A 15,519-nucleotide genomic window follows, 5' to 3' on the forward strand; every position below is an offset into this window, starting at 1 on the left:
CCTCTAAGCTGACCTGTTTGTGGTCCTAGCTTAACACTCTTGTTTATTGAGCAGAGCCACACCCAGTGCTCTGGGTTGCTCCTCACACCCCTGTGAGGTAGGTAGTGGTAGGCCATTTACAGATGGGGGGATCAGCTCACTGTTCCAGTAACATGTCAATGGCCACCTGTCCAGGCCCAGTTCCCCCTGCCCTGCAGCCTTGCTGAGGGCAAGCCAGCCACCTTGAGTCCTGTGGAGCTGTTCCTCATAGCCAGTCTGCAGGCAGCATGCCCTGGCCAGTCCTCGGAGCTGTCAGTGGGGCTTGAGGGTCACCTCCACAGGAAAATGGTCACTGATGGCAAGGGCCTGGAGGGAGAGGGGCCAAGTCTCAGTGGTCCTGCTGGGCAGCCTGTCCTTCCTGAGGCTTCACCTCAGAGAACTGGCCCCCCACCTAGGATGAAGCCCACTGGGTTTGTAAGAAACCACTGCGCCTAGGGGAGCAGGCCGGTGAGGCCTGGGCTGTTCATCCCTGCTGTTGCCTGCAAGTAGGGGGGTGGGCACAGACTCAGGACCCTACCTCTGGGAGAGGCGAAGGCATCCTATTGTGCCTTCCCAGACTTGTTCCATTCAACCACAACTGACCCTGTAGGGGCCTTTCCCAGAAATTAGGGCAGGGAGGGGATTGCCAGGTGCACTGAGGCTGAGCCTGGTCCTGGACAGAAGAGAGCTGGCTCCTGTCTGCCAGTGCAGAGCGGCCAGAGGACACCCCCCTCTCCCCACTCCATGGAGCTCAGCCCTCACCTGAGCCTGGTCCAGGCCAAACACCTCCTGGAAGTTGTGCACCGTGGCCGACTGGGGCTTCAGGCTCCTGCGCAGGTGAGCACCACAGACAACAATGCGGTCGTAGGCGCAGTCCGAGTTGCCCACTGTAGTGTCAGCGCTGTCCGGGATGAGCCACTTGAACACCTCGCTGCTGCGCAGGCGGATAGCCGCCCAGTCCTGCTCCTTCACGTAGCTGCAGTCCGCGTTGAAGTCGCCCAGGAACAGCATGTCCTGCAGGGGACCAGGGTCAGCCAGCCCACGCCTCTATGGCCGCCCCCAGGGCCTGCCTCCGGGGACCCAGGGCTGTGCGGGCGCGGGGCTTACGTCGGTGCCCCACTTGTCGATAATGTCCAGGTACACGTCGTAGAGAGCATCGATCTCCGCCACTGCGTGGTGGGGCGCAGCATGCAGCGGGACCAGCACAAGCTCCTTGGCAGCTGTTGGAGAGGGTGGGTGTCAGGGGTGGGTGGGGCCCGCGGGAGGGGCGGGGCCTGCAGGAGGGGCGGGGCCTCACCGGAGCTGGGGGCTGAAAATTTGACCACGAAAGGTTCACGACTAAAGGTGTCCTCCGGGTCCGGGTACTGGTACGTGTCTACCACCGACACCGCGTCCTTCCTGGGGGCAAAGGGCGGGTGGGTGCGCCGAGCCAGCCACCTCCTACCCCGCACGCTGCGACCCCACTTCTCACCTGTAAACGAACAGGTACATTTCCTTGTACTGATCCCGCCCCAGGGGCTCACTGCTCACGTAGCTGTACTGGTGCCTAGACACGCTGCGGAGATATGGGCCAAGCCCCGAGTCAAAGCACCGCTCCCAGGCCTAGGATGCCGGCCGAGCTCCCGACGCTGGGCCCTGCCCGCCACACCTGTTGATCTGCTCCATGAGCACGGACACTGCGCTCAGGTCCGGGTCTCGCACCTCCTGCACGAGCGTGATGTCATAGCCAGCCAGGATCTGGAAGGGGACCGTAGGGGCGGGTCACGCAGGGCAGCTTCACCCGCAGAGCCCAGAGGCAGCAGCCCCAGCCCAGGCCCCGCCTCACTTGTGCGATGACGCTGGCACAGTCTGAGTCCAACACTTTGCTGTCACCAAAACTCTGGATATTGAAGGCTCCAATGCGCAGCGCTGCTGCCCCGGCAGCCCCCAGGGCCCAGAGCGCAGCCAGTAGGGCCCGGGGCCGTCCCATTGCTCCGAGGCAGTGGCTGGGAGGACAGACACAGCCCTGAGCACCCACCCGGAGTCGGACACACCCAACCACCCCTCACCTCCCCAGGTGTGGGGGCCTGACAGGGCATGCCACCCGATGCTGGCCAGCACCAAGGGCAGGCTCCCCCTGCGCTCTCCCCAGGGTGGTGTGCTGGGCTCATGGCCATTCTCCCACTCCGTGGGAAAACTGAAGCCCAAACAGACGCACCCCATTACCATCCAGCTCGACTCACCTGAGATGTGGATAGGGCAGTGCCAGAGGCTCAGGATTTGGGACCTCAAGTCAGGGTTTGAGGTCCAGGCTGGGAGTGTGTCCGTGGTACCAGACTCCAAGAGCTTGGTCTGGCAAAAGGTCTGTCTGATGCCTGGGCACACTCAGGTATTTGAGGCCCTGGTCCAGGGAGGGGCCAGCTGTGCTGGGTCCCGCCCCCTCAAAGTTGGTGCCAGAACTCCTGGCTCCCATTCCCACAGAGAACCCAGAAGACAAGGCAACAGGGGATCCACCCTGAGGCTCCAACCCCCAAGTCTGTCAGAATCAGGACTCAAGCCCCTGCCAACACCCCAAGATCTTCATGAGGAATGAGGGAGATGGCCAGCCAGGCCCTGAGTCCAGGCCTGCTCTTGTCCCCACCCCTCAGAAACTGGGTCATCCAGAATCTCCCTCCTAGAACAGCATCCCCTCAGGGAAACTAAGGCAGTACACTTAGGAAAGCCCCTCCTTAGCTCCACGTCTTCCACTGTTTCTGCTACACATTGTTAGAAGCTCCTGGTCTCCTGGCCTAAGTCCCTTGCCCCAGGGAACCACATCGGGCCTCAGGAAGCTGGGGTCACAGATCCCAGTGGGCAGGGCACCAGCAGATGGCTGCCTGTCCACATGCCAGTGACACCCACACGCAGCCAAGGTGTCGCCAGCCCCATCAGGAATACTGGGCGGGGTGGCCCGGGCAGGCAGGTGCTGCCATGGGAGAGCCTGCCAGGGCTGCCACTGCTGCAATATCACAAGCGGTGGGTTTTCATGTTTTATTGTAAAGCAACAAAAAACTCTATTTACACCCCCACATATCTGAACATCTGGATTCTGTGCCGTGTCTTGTCCATACTAGGCCAAGTAGGAGCGGGGAGGGTGCTCAGGTTCCTTGCCCCTGACCCAGCCCAGCCCAGTGGGACCCTACAGGCACCCACGCTAAACAATGACAGTCTGCACCTCGAGCTGGCCCTCTGGCGAGGCAATAACCAGCTCGCCCGCGTGCTCCAGGATCTCAATGTCCTCCGATGAAACCATGGTCACAGTAGCCTGTTCAGTGCCATTTGCACCCGCACGGGCAGTAAGCACAGTGCCCTCGCTGATGGCTGAAGCCAGTGTCATGGCCACCTGCTCTGTCAGGCTCTCCGGGGTGGCAATGGTAATGGTGTCTGCAGCAGCCGCTTCTGGACCTAGCTCCGCCTCCTGATCCATGGTCACATTCTGCACAATGATCTGGTGCCCGGCGCTGGCCTGGTGTACGATCTGCTGCACCACCTTCATGATATGGCTGTCCACCTGTGGGTGGCTCACAGCTCAGCCCACAAGGTTGGGTGAGGGCACCACACCTCCCTTCTCCCTCTCCCCCAGCCCCTCACCTCTGTCTGGGTGCCCTCGATGATCTCTGTAGCTTCACTGGTCTCTGTATCATCCGTGGTGGCCTGGAAAGAGGGTCAGAGGTCAACCTTGCCTGCCCCTGGGCCACATCCCAGCCCTGCCCTACACCCACCTCAATGATGTACTCCTGGGTGTCGGCCACCACAGACGAAAATTCAACCAACACAGTGTGCGGGTCTTCATCGAGGACAGCGGCAGCTGCTGTGGGGCTCTCTTCGGACACCAGCAGCTCCTCCACCTCCAGCAGGCAGCCCCCTGAGGTGGAGAGCTCAGTCAGGGCTGGCCTCCTGCTGCCCCTCCCCCCCCTGCCTCCCACTCGCCCCCAACCTTTAGTGCGCAGGTGCCGGTTGAGCGTGCCATGCTCGGCAAAGCCACGGCCACACTTGTAGCACTTGAAGGGTTTCTCGCCCGTGTGGTGGCGAACATGCCGCACCAGTGAGCCCTTCTCCCGGAAGCCTCGGCTGCAATATGGGCACACGTGCGGCTTCTCTTCCAGGTGTGTCCGGAAGTGTACCTGCTGGGCATTCTGAGGAGGCCACTGTCAGGATCAACCTGGTCTTGTCCACACCTAAGACTGAGGCTTTCCCCACCCACTTCTAGGGCCGGGGAAGGGGGGGATTCATTGGCCAGCAGGGAGGGTCCGAGCCAACACTGGGCAGAGGGGTACCACGGGAGGGCGGGGGCAGAAACAAGGGACGGAGCTGGCCCACAGAGTGGGAAGCTCATGGGTGGGGGGGTCAGAAGTCAGGGCTGGAGGGCCCACCTTGGTCTTGTAGCGCTTGCCACACTCAGGACAAGGGTAGGGCCGCTCATCTGAATGGACACGCCGGTGGCCGCGCACGTGAGCGATGGTCTTGTAGAGCTTCCCACAGTCCCCACAGCGGAAGCGGCGCTCGTGCACGTGGACCTCCTGGTGCTTCTTGAGCAGGTAGGCCTTGGGGAAGGCCTTGCCACACTGCACACATGTGAACAGCTTCGGCCCTGGGGCCACAGGCAATGTCAGGCCACGTCCCATCCCCAAGGGCCCCCCCAACCGCCTGCTGCCTACCCACAGGCCACCCTGACCACCATTGCCCAAGGGACCACCCTGGCCACTCACAGTGCCCCACTCGCCACCCACCTGCGTGGCTCCTTTTGTGGGCCTCAAGGGTGGCAGCTGTCGGGAAGGTTTCACTGCACTGAGGGCACAGGTGGGTCCTGGATACCGCTGAGGCTTCATGGGCCACCTGCTGGGGGACCACAGCGTATTTCCAGCATCCACTGCAGGCTGGGTCCCACAGACAGACCCGTAGCACCCCCACCCTGAGAGGCTCATCATGGGCTCAGGGGTAAGCAGCTCAGGGGACAAAGTCACTGCAGAAAGTGACAGCAGGGAGCACAGCAAGGAGGCTGGCGGCCAGGCCAGGGTAGTGAGTAGCTTCCTCTACGGTGCGGCCCCCAGGAGTGAGCACACTGGCAGCACAGGTACCTACTGTCTCCACCTGCTCCACCTCCAGCAGCGGCAGTTCTGGGGGACCATCTCCTAGGGGCTGGGCACTGGACGCAGCGGGAGGGACTGGTTCCAGGGGCCCCTCCTCCCCAGTGACCCGCTCAAGGACAATGCCAGAGTTCTGCATGGCCTGGTGCAGCAGGTTCTCCCGACTGTCCTCGCTGGAACAGGGAAGCTCCTTGGGAGCAGGGGGCTGTGGGGGAGGGGGAGGGAGGGAGGTTGGCCAGGCGGCTCCGCATATGGCGCCCACCCACACCCACCACACAGGAGAAATCCAAGGGGCCCAAGGACCACTGTGCACACCCAGCATCTTCACTCAGGAATGCCCCTGGGAGCCCACAGTCCACTCCCATCTGCTCTTGCCTGCCCCATCTAGGGCAGCCATTGGTCTTTCATCGCCTCTGCCACCACACAGAGTGCAGGCCCAGGTCAGTCCCATTCCCACTAGAGCCAGTGCCCAGAACAGATCCTGGCGCTGAGCAGTCAGAGGCCACACCCCCACGGCCCCCACCTCTGGGGTTAGGGCTTTCATGCCCAGGGGAAGCTCTTGCATCTGGACATGGACTTCATGAATGACAGTGCCCTTGGCATCTGTCACCAGATGAATCACGGGTGATGTCTCCATGGGCTCGCCCATCACCGATGATGATGTAACGGTCCCCACGGCGGAGGCACCAGACCCTTTAAGGCAGAACCAAGAAGAGTCCTTGAAGAAGCCTCCCTGACCAGGGCAGCTTCAGGGCTGGAACAGGGAGCCTTCACCATGCTGACCTGTATGCGCCTCCTCTTTGCCAACAACCACGTCCTTGCTCATGGTGAACCGGATTTTCTCAGTGCACGGGGTGAGAGACTTGAGGTGCCGGGTCAGTGCGCCCGACTCCCGGAAGCTCTTTCCACACTTGGCACATTTATAGGGACGCTCATCTGTGGAATGGAGTCAGCTGTGGGTAAAGAAGGCAGGCCTGGAGCCATAGCCTCCCGCCAGGAGGCAGGGGTGCCCCACATACTGAGCCAGCTCACCTGTGTGCCGCCGGTGGTGCCGGATGAGGGAACCCTTGGTCCGGAAGGAGGCCCCGCACAGCTTGCACTCGTGGTCCTTACGACTGCTGTGGGTGACCATGTGGGCCTTGAGGATGCTACCCTGAGAGGGAGGGGCAGCGAGGCTCAGGCAGCTCCCTGGGCAGGAGGCCTGGTCCCCTTAGCTGACACGGCCCAAGATCTGGGGCTCACCGTCTTGAAGGTCTTGTGACACAATGCACACACGTAGCGGCCATCCTCGTTCACGAGCAGCTTGAGCTGGGCCTGCTCACCCTGCCCGGCCAGCCCGGGCCCCTGAGGATCGGGGCTGCCTGAGGCCTCTGCCATCTCACTGTCGCCTGGATCCACCTCAGCAGCCACAATGACCTCTTTGATGTGTCCACTGTCTAAAGAGAAGCAGGTCAGCCTGAGTCTCAGGATGCCGAGGGCCCTACCCCTCCTGGGACCCTGGCCCAGGAATACTGCTGGGGTATATTGGAGCTGCTTGGAGAAGTTCCAGGCCCCCAGAATGTATCCAGTGGAGACCATGGTGAGCAAATGCCCCCTCCCCTAAGCCAAAAGGAGTACAGCACTAGATGTGCACAGGGGTCCTACCACTTCTAAGGGCAATGGAGTACCCAACACAGAGACAGTGGGCAGGCCAACCCAGCTCACCGTCATCTATCCTGCTTGCTGCCCCAGCTCCCACTAACATAAGAAAATGCCTCCAGAGTCACCCACTAGCATCTATTTTGAAGCAGGCAGGCGAGGAACCCGGCCTCAAAGTGAATGCTCATGAGACACCTGGGACAGCCTGAGGTTTCTGCACCTGTCGAGAGCGTTGAAGAAATCTGACAATCACGCTGGCTGGGTAGCTCAATTGATTAGAGTGTCATCCCCATGTGAGTTCGATCCCCATTAAGGACACAACAAGAATCAACCAATGTGCCCTGTCTAGTGTAGCTCATCCCTTGCACTGGGAGGTCGCCAATTTGATCCTGTCAGGGCACATGCCCGGATTGGGGGCTCGATCCCTGGTAGGAGTGTGCAGAAGGCAGCTGATAGATGTTTTTCTCTCACATCAATGTTTTCCTCCCCGCCCCTCACCCCTTCCTCTCTCTCTAGAATCAATAAAAACATATTTAGAAAAAATAAATCTGACAATGTGTAAAGCTAAGCTGTAAACACTTCACAATTTCTGTTCATAAAAATGACAGTTGGAAATGGTTGTGAAACTGCTTCTTTGAAGCCTCAATCAAGCTGGCACCATGTGTTGACAAGTCATTCCCTCCAAACAGAATGGAAGCACAACAAATAAGGGCCCACCCAGTGTGGCTCAGTGGTCGAGCATCAATTTCTAGTCAGGGCACATGCCTGGGCTGCCAGCTTGATCCCCAGTAGGGGGTGTACAGAAGGCAGCCGATCAATGATTTTCTCTCATCATTAATGTTTCTCTCTCTCTCTCCCTCTCCCTTCCTCTGAAATCAATATTATATTAATAAGAAGAAGACGACGATAAAGCATGCCTGATGCTTTATCTTTCCTCTGCACCAGGATGTGTCATACAGTAGACCAAAGGTTCAGGGAAGGGGTAACAAGTGAAATGCAAGTTTGTTTCCCAAGAAGAGGCAGGAGTGGGTATCTAGCTGCTAATCGGCCCCAGCAGCCTCCGCTGACCATGCAAAGACACAGAACTCTCAGCCCTGGGACAACAGCAGATGGTAGTTTAGAGTCTGGCCAATCCTGGGCTGTGGACCACTGAGCAGCTAACACCAAGGGGACATTTGGGGCACCCAGGATGCCTGCAAAAGGAGAAACTCCCAAGGATGTAAGAGAGGCAGGGGTGCCCACAGAAGAGCCCCCAGAGCTGCCGAGCTGCAGGCATGGGCAGGCTGGAGGTCTGGGTGGTGGGAAGATGCCTGACTGAACAAGGGTCTGCAGCCCGTAGATGCTGCCCAAACACAGAATTTGTTTTTCTTTTTTCTTTCTTTATTTTTATTTTTTAAATCCTTACCCAAGAATAAGCTTTTTTGATTTTTAGAGAGAAAGGAAGAGGGAGAGAGAGAAACATCAATGTGAGAGAGAAACATTGTTCAGTTGCCTCCCATACGTGCCCTGACCGGAAACCGAACCTACAACCTTTTGGTGTACAGGACAGCACTCCAACCAACTGAGCCACCCAGCCAGGGCAGGGAACCTGTTTTTCTATGACACCACCCACCCCAGAAACCAAACACCAAGCCAGGGCTGGAGCATGGCCCCACCTCCCACAGGACAGCATTCCTATCCCAGAGGGGCACCAGGTGAACTTCCTTGTCCACAGGAACCTCCGGGGGAAAGAGCATGGAGACAAGGGCAGGTGTCCCCTCGCCTCCCTGAGGTGGGGCCTTGGCAAAAAGCCTGCTCCAAGGTTCCCCTCCCCCACTCTCCTCCCCCACCCCTTCCTTCTAGCCCAGATGGTCCTAAGAGCTTCCCAAGGGCAAATTCTACCTGTTGCCCAAACTTCCTGTCTAGCTCCTCAACCTTTGGCACCTGCCAAGGTCTCTGCCCAGCAGGCTCCCCAGGTAACCACCATTCCCTTCCAAATTTCCCAAGGCAGCAGGCTCAACCCAGCCTTCCTCCACTGCTGTGCACACACCCAGCACCTCCCCTCCCCCCCACAACTCTCTTTACGTGCCCCAGCCCTGAACTACCCTTTGAATGTCCCCCTGCATTGGCCTGTCCCCAATTAATGAGTGTGTGATCCAATCCAAACATCTCAACACCCCTCCCCTATTGTACATCAGAAGGTACTTTAACTTAAAAAAAGCCATCAAAGGGGCTGACTTGGCGTTGTATGCTCATAAAAGCCTTGTGAGAATCAGGTCAGGAATCACTATCCCCACAGGGAGTGAGCACTGGGGAGTAGAAGGCCAAGGTCAGGCAGCAGATCAAGGCCAAGCTGGAGCAGCAGATGCACCCCATGCATACCCACCCGGAATCTCCAGAGCCAACTGTGGGGGGGGGGGGGGGGAGGAACCAGGGAGGTAGCAGAGAAGTAGGGAAGATCCTAGGGCAGCCCAGGCAACATGCTTTCCCTTTCCTGGCAGGGGACGGCCTGATGCCCAATGCTCAATCCTCCCATAGACCTTGCCCTGGGGAAGGTGCACACCAGGCCTCAGTTCCTCCTGGGCCAGGCCTTGCTCTCAGGGATCAGAGGAGTGTGGGCAGCAGAGGTTCCCAGCCTCCAGCCCTGACCACTGATGGCTACCAGGTCAATGACACTTCAGGGCTGAAAGCCAGGAGTGGACAAGCCCAGTGGGGCCAGCTTACCAATATCAGGTGTGTGGCTGATGTCTGGTGTCAGAGCAGCTGCCTCCACAACAATGTGGGCCAAGGTGATGGGCTCCTCCGGGCTTGCCACGGCCGGGACCACCTATCGGTGGTGAACAAGGACAAAAGGAACCCGTCTGTGGAGCTCCCGAGCTCCCTTGGTTTGGGGAGTGCAGGCTTGGTTTTATGTCCATGCAGGATGGCTGGGTGGAGTCTCTCATCTCCCCCAAGAGACTCACTACTCTGAGCCCAACTCCCAGCTTGGCCCAGGGTGTCAGCCCCATCACTCTAACACCTCTGGCCCCTGAGGAACACAGCACCAAGCACCCTCAGGGAGGACTCCAGAAGGAAGTGATCAGAACTCCAGCTCGAAGCTCAGCTGGCTGTGCAGGAATGAAGGTGGTGAAGGTAAGCTATTACACCCCCAGCCCCAGCCAGGGGTCACAGGAGAGGGCTCTGGGAAAGTGGGTCCCGGGACCTTCCTAAAGGAGAGGGCACTTCCGGGAGGGGCAGGTACAGAGCATAGGGTTGGAGTAAGACAACTCTGGGCCCAATGTCCTCTAGGCTACGCCCTGTAGTGACCTGAGGCCACAGACTTGTCTTGGAGCCTCCTTTCCCACTTCCTTCCGAGGATGACAAGAGTGCCCACTGTGCGGGGCGCCACGGGCCCTAACTGTGTGTGTACAGCCCCAAGCACACATGGGGTGCAACAACGTCGGCCATTTTTATTATGGGGTGGCAGGACCCAGAGCCATGCTGTTTGTGGGATCCACAAGAACTATCTGTACAGGATAGAAGAGGCCAAAAATACAAAAACCACCATGATACCCCTGAGCCAAGGCAGAACTCTGGGCCACAAGAAAGGAGGGACCACAGGCCCCAACTGCGTATGCTTCAGCCAGAGGCTGTTGAGAAGGCCAGGCCATCCAGGAAATCCTAGAGCACCCATCAGGCTCTTGGTGGTAGAGCCAGATGCCCCCTCACCCCACCAGAGGGCAGTCCCATCCGGATGGCTCAGAGTCACAAGCCAAGCACTGAGGTGTCTGCCACCCACTTAACCCTCCCTTGGCTCAGAGTCACAAAATCGGATGCCTGCTCTCTGCCTGCCCCGGTGTCACTGGGAACCAGCTGCACAGGTCTGTCCCCGCATGCCACCTCCTCCTCATCCTGCATGTGTGTGGGTGGTGGGCTTACCTCCTGGCCCAGCAGCGCAGCGGCCGCAGGGGTGGCAGGCAGGGCCTCCGGGGGAGCCCGCTGGCAGACCTTCTGGAGCTTGTGCTGAACAAAGTCCTCCAGAGCAGTAAACTCCGCCTGGCAGCGGCCGCATCTGTGCACATCGTCCTCATCTGTAACAAGCCTGAGGTCAGTGGGGCTGGGCAGGGCTTCCGGGCCCTGGCCAAATCCACCCCAGGGTGGCATCAGAACCAGAAGCGCCTTCCCTGACCCTCCCAGAGGGGCTGAGAACACTCTCAGGAGCCCAAGGTGCAAGCCCTCATCCTCTGGAGGTCAGCCGCAGCAGTACACCTAGGCTGCAGGAATGCACCCAGGCCGTCATGTCCAAAGCCCCCACCTCAGAGACAAGGGGAGGGAGGTCCAGGGAGGCGGTCATGAGGCAGAGGCATCTGACCAGTTTGGGGACAGTGGCTTGTAGGGTTTGCATGTGACCTTGGGTACCTCGATGACCACACCTGGGCCTGTTCCCTCAACTATAAAATGGGCTGACCCGCCGAAACCGGTTTGGCTCAGTGGATAGAGCGTCGGCCTGCGGACTGAAGGGTCCCAGGTTCGATTCCGGTCGAGGGCATGTACCTGGGTTGTGGGCACATCCCCAGTGGGAGATGTGCAGGAGGCGGCTGATCGATGTTTCTCTCCCATCGATGTTTCTAACTCTCTCTATCTCTCTCCCTTCCTCTCTGTAAAAAATCAATAAAATATATAAAAAAAATAAAAATAAAAAAAAAATAAAATGGGCTGACCCAATGCAGAGTACAGCAGAGGGAGAAGAGGTGCTGGTGCCCACAGGGCTCTGGCTAAGAGGCCGGCCCTTGGCAAACACAGAAGAGGGGGCACCCTGACCCATAACTACTCTTCTCTCTCTCTGACTTGGTGCTTCCTTGGTGCCAACAGGCAGCACCTCTCTGCTCTGGTGATGACACCCAGGATGGAACCTGAGAGGGACTCCACGCCTTAGGGCCATAGCACCTGAGCTCCTCACCATCTGGGATAACCAGCCAGTAGTGCCTGCCTCTCCTGCTCACCGAGTCCCTACCACATTCTAGGCACCTCACTGGGGATGTCACCAAAACCAGACAGCACCCTGGGGAAATGGAAATTACTATTTCCACTCTAGCAGAGCAACTTGGGATTCAAGACCACCCAGCTGGTGACTACTGGGGCCAGAACCTGAACCTGAGGGTCTACTCTAGAAATCCCACTGTTTAGACAAAGGGATGGGGAGGTGTTCCCTCTGCTTCTGTAAAAGTCTGCTAGTTCCCATCATCTCATATGCAGCCCCTCATTAGGGTCAAACCCAGGCCTGGTGCACAGGGGCGGTCAATGTCTATTGAATTAATGAGCAATCAAAGGGCCAAACCACCGCCATGACTCGCCTACAGGCCACCTGACAGAGGGCAGTCCCATCCAGATGGCTCAGAGTCACAAGCCAAGTACTGAGGTGTCCGCCACCCTTTTAACTCGCTGAGTCTGACTCGGCACCAGGGTATTGAGGGTTGAAGGAACTCCTGCCACAGAAGGGGACACACCCAGCCCATGTGACACTGAGACAATGCCATGGGCAAGCCCAGCAGGGCACAGCAATCTCCAGAGAGACCCCTCTTCAAGTTGGCCCCGCCCCTACTGGTACTGCCCCTCCCCAAGCTGGAATAAGGAGTAAGAAAAAACTGTACCAGGAATATGAAGGCCGTAGGGAATATGACTGCTGTAGGGACAATGGCCACCAACCCAATATCACTAGCTGACCCCCTCCTGCCTGGCCCAGGCTACAGCCGCATGGGACAAGCTCAGAGGGCTGAGACCTTAGTTCTAGCTCCAAAAGCTACTTCTCCGTGAATGAGCCTCAGTGTGTTCCAGTATTGTTCTCAGTGATTCACATGCTGTTTTCATTCTCACCACTGCCCTATGAGATGGCAGCACACAGGAGCGTGTTGAACTGTCTCACAGTCCTGGAACCCGGTCCAGTCCTTGCTGCTTACTAGCTGGGTGACTTGGTCACTTCCACATTTTTGAACCTCAATACTCCTCACTCACAAAATGGGAAATAACAACAATAATAATAGTGTCCAGGGTTGGTTTGAGGATGAAAAAAGCTGATACAGGTTAAATGCTTGATACCTTGTTATCAGCCGCATCCCCATTTGTAATAGGAAATGGAGCGGTGTGTGGCCACCTGCCCGGGATCAAAGAGCTAGAAACGGGCAGGTCCGGGACGGAGCCCGCAGGCTGGCTGCAGTGCACCGGCTCTCCTCCCCAGGTGCCAGCTGGACAAAGCCCAAACCTGGAGAAACCCGAGGCCCCGCCCTCCTGGAGCCCCCAGTCACACCCAGCCAGGGCCCCGGCGGCCCGTCAGGTGCAGTGGGAGGGGGCCCAGGGGAGAGCTGGGCTGGCGGTGGAGGCGGTCGTGGAGGTCCATCCGGACAGCCCCGAAGGCTGGGGCAACTGTGAGTATCCAGGAGTCAGCACCGAACCCACGGGGATGACTGGCGCCCCGCAGGTGAGGCCCGAGAGTCCGAGGAAACCGGGGACTCGTGCAGGTGTGAGGGGTCCCCTGGGATGGGAGAGAAATCCGGGTCTGGGAACGTCAGTCGCGCCTGCAGCTCAGGTCATCGGGGCCTCCGCCAGCCCCGGGCAGAGTTGCCCCCACCCCGGCCACACCCCGCCGCATCCGGCCGTGTTACCTTCCTCGCTAAAGGGCGCCGGGAGGCCGAGGAAGCCGCCAGGGGCTAAGGCCGCCGACGACGCCGCCTCGACCCCGCCCTCGCCCGCTTCCCTCCTGGCTTCGGCCCGGGCTTCTGCCGTATGAGCGGCCGTCACCCGCACTGCCATTGCGCCCTCCATGTCGCAACGCGCCGCAGGAAGATGGCGGATTTACGACCGTGTCGTCATAACAACGGGCCGCGCCGGAGCGAGGAAGACGACGCCAGGTTGGCGGGGCGGGGCCAGGGTGAGTTTGATGGACAGGTAGAGGGGCGGAGCTTATAACGAGAGGTGGTGGGCGGGGCTTCGTATGGGGGCTGGGTTACCGTGGAGCGGACTGACAAGCAGCGGGCGGGGTCTGGAGGAGGGCTCTTGGGTTTGGTTTAGGAAGGAAGGGACGTAGCTGTGCTAGAGGAAAGCGGGAGGCTGGGGCGGGCCTGGAAGGGGCTGGGCTCGGTCCCGAAAGCGGCATCTGGACTTGAGAGCTGGAGTATAGGGGCGAGGTGGCCCGGTGCGCCACCCGGCCAGCCTTGAGAATGTGCTATGACCCTGGGCACCACGCGGGGACCCCGAGCTCTAGAGGGCCGTATGGGGCCCTCTGTCCACCACCGACCCCCCTCCGGTGTCAGAACGTCCCGTGTTGGTTGCCCGGGTCATGGAGTAAAACCGAGTTTGGGATGGCTCACGCACAGTTAGCTTCACTAGGCCTCTTATTCTTTTGTGTATTTTTTTAAGTTGTGATAAGTACACATAAAATTTATCATTAGTGACAGAACATTCGCAATGTTGTGCAACCATCACCATCATCTAATTTCAGAACTTTTGTCATTTCAAAAAAACCCTGTACCCATTAGCCGTCATTCTCCATTATCCCCTTACCCCAGCCCCTGGCAACCACTTTCTGTTTCTATGGATTTACCATTTCTGAACATCCTATATAATAAAAGGGTAATATGCAAATCAACCTAACTGTGGAGCAACTGGGTCGCTATGATGTGCACTGACCACCAGGGGGCAGACGCTCAAAGCAGGAGCTGCCCCCTGGTGGTCAGTGTGCTCCCACAGGGGGAGCACCACTTAGCCACAAGTTGGGCTTATGGCTGGTGAGCGCAGCAGAGGTGGCAGGGAGCCTCTCCTGCCTCTGCCACAGCGGTAAGGATATCCCACTGTGGACATCCCCCAAGGGCTCCGGGACTGCTAAAAAGCGCAGGCCAGACTGAGGGATCCGCTCCCCGCCCCCCCACCTCCAGTGCACGAATGTTGTGCACGGGCCTCTAGTTTTATATAAATAAAATTACACATGTGGTCTTTTGCCTCTGGCTTTATTATTATTTCTTTTATTGATCTCCGAGAAGAAGGGAGAGAGAAAAACATCAATGATGAGAGAGAATCACCAATCAGCTGCCTCCTGCACACCCCCCCACTGGGGATGGAGCCAGCAACCCAGGCATATGCCCTGACCGGGAATCAAACCATGACCTCCTGGTTCATAGGTCAACACACAACCACTGAGCCACTCTGGCTGGGCAACCTCTGGCTTCTTTTGCCTAACACAATGTTTTCAAAATTCATCTGTGGTAGGCAGTTAGACAGACATGAGCAGAGCAAGGGCTAGGTACTGGCAGTCACCAGGGCGGGAAGCCCTGGGTGCCAAGCAACAGACAAAGCCGGGGAAACAAGGACCTTGCCCTCAAGGTAACCTTTCCTCCCCTAGCATATTGCTGATCATGCAGTTTAGACCCTCTGACCTTCCATATCACTGGTCACAGTGTTCGGATCCTCCCCTGACCTTGCCTCCCCTGGCACGTTGCTAGTCATGGGGTTGGGGGTTGGGGTGTGAACAAGGGGACTGGAGAATAGCCGTTAAGCATTAACCCCGGGGGGTAACGTCTAGGCTTCAGTTGTATTTCAGCTACAGAAAAGCAACAAAACCTGGTGGCTGACCTCAGGACCAGCTGCATTGACTGATGACCCCCTGCCCTGGCACTTGCCAATCTGTGGAGACCCTGACCCTGAAACGATACACCTGGAAAGTTGATGAGTATTCTATTGGGATCTTCTCCTGGTATTGCCCCTAAAACTTCCGCCCTTAAAAGCCCTTAGGGTGGAGGACCCAGCTTGT

The 15,519-nt window shown here is 58.4% G+C and overlaps 2 protein-coding genes across 8 annotated transcripts; both read right to left on the reverse strand.

Moving 5' to 3' along the window:
• Positions 1 to 6: 6 nt before the first annotated feature.
• On the reverse strand, positions 7 to 3,068 carry DNASE1L2 (deoxyribonuclease 1 like 2). The gene is made up of 8 exons (XM_081090590.1): positions 2,241 to 3,068; positions 1,844 to 2,003; positions 1,667 to 1,755; positions 1,490 to 1,573; positions 1,316 to 1,416; positions 1,126 to 1,238; positions 781 to 1,032; positions 7 to 345 (listed from the first exon to the last, which is right to left on the reverse strand). Exons 2-8 carry the CDS (start codon positions 1,985 to 1,987, stop codon positions 292 to 294), a joined length of 837 nt encoding a protein of 278 aa, XP_080946716.1. The 5' UTR covers positions 1,988 to 2,003; positions 2,241 to 3,068; the 3' UTR covers positions 7 to 291.
• On the reverse strand, positions 3,014 to 13,607 carry E4F1 (E4F transcription factor 1). 7 transcript variants are annotated; one of them, XM_081090585.1, is made up of 14 exons: positions 13,379 to 13,607; positions 10,659 to 10,810; positions 9,465 to 9,567; positions 6,366 to 6,559; positions 6,156 to 6,276; positions 5,907 to 6,059; positions 5,647 to 5,816; positions 5,119 to 5,328; positions 4,767 to 4,872; positions 4,410 to 4,627; positions 3,974 to 4,172; positions 3,759 to 3,901; positions 3,628 to 3,690; positions 3,014 to 3,547 (listed from the first exon to the last, which is right to left on the reverse strand). In XM_081090585.1, exons 1-14 carry the CDS (start codon positions 13,536 to 13,538, stop codon positions 3,191 to 3,193), a joined length of 2,349 nt encoding a protein of 782 aa, XP_080946711.1. In that variant the 5' UTR covers positions 13,539 to 13,607; the 3' UTR covers positions 3,014 to 3,190. The 7 variants fall into 7 exon arrangements, with proteins under 7 accessions (XP_080946711.1, XP_080946710.1, XP_080946714.1 ...); XM_081090584.1 differs by having other exon boundaries at positions 4,767 to 4,875; XM_081090588.1 differs by lacking the exon at positions 5,119 to 5,328.
• Between the last annotated feature and the right edge of the window lie 1,912 nt (positions 13,608 to 15,519).

The sequence above is a fragment of the Myotis nattereri genome (assembly GCF_964212035.1).
Source record: "Myotis nattereri genome assembly, chromosome: 4".
Taxonomy (NCBI): Eukaryota; Metazoa; Chordata; class Mammalia; order Chiroptera; family Vespertilionidae; genus Myotis; species Myotis nattereri.

What these genes read in the sequence shown, in the direction of transcription:
- E4F1 (XM_081090582.1), bottom strand. Translation starts at nt 13,538, where the DNA reads ATGGAGGGCGCAATGGCAGTGCGGGTGACGGCCGCTCATACGGCAGAA. An exon ending in GGCGCCCTTTAGCGAGGAAG is followed by an intron (nt 10,811 to 13,378) that starts GTAACACGGCCG and finishes GGCTTGTTACAG; the next exon opens with ATGAGGACGATGTGCACAGA. An exon ending in TCGAGGGCACCCAGACAGAG is followed by an intron (nt 3,548 to 3,627) that starts GTGAGGGGCTGG and finishes AGCCACCCACAG; the next exon opens with GTGGACAGCCATATCATGAA.
- DNASE1L2 (XM_081090590.1), bottom strand. Translation starts at nt 1,987, where the DNA reads ATGGGACGGCCCCGGGCCCTACTGGCTGCGCTCTGGGCCCTGGGGGCT. An exon ending in CTCATGGAGCAGATCAACAG is followed by an intron (nt 1,574 to 1,666) that starts GTGTGGCGGGCA and finishes ATATCTCCGCAG; the next exon opens with CGTGTCTAGGCACCAGTACA. An exon ending in TCGACAAGTGGGGCACCGAC is followed by an intron (nt 1,033 to 1,125) that starts GTAAGCCCCGCG and finishes GGTCCCCTGCAG; the next exon opens with GACATGCTGTTCCTGGGCGA.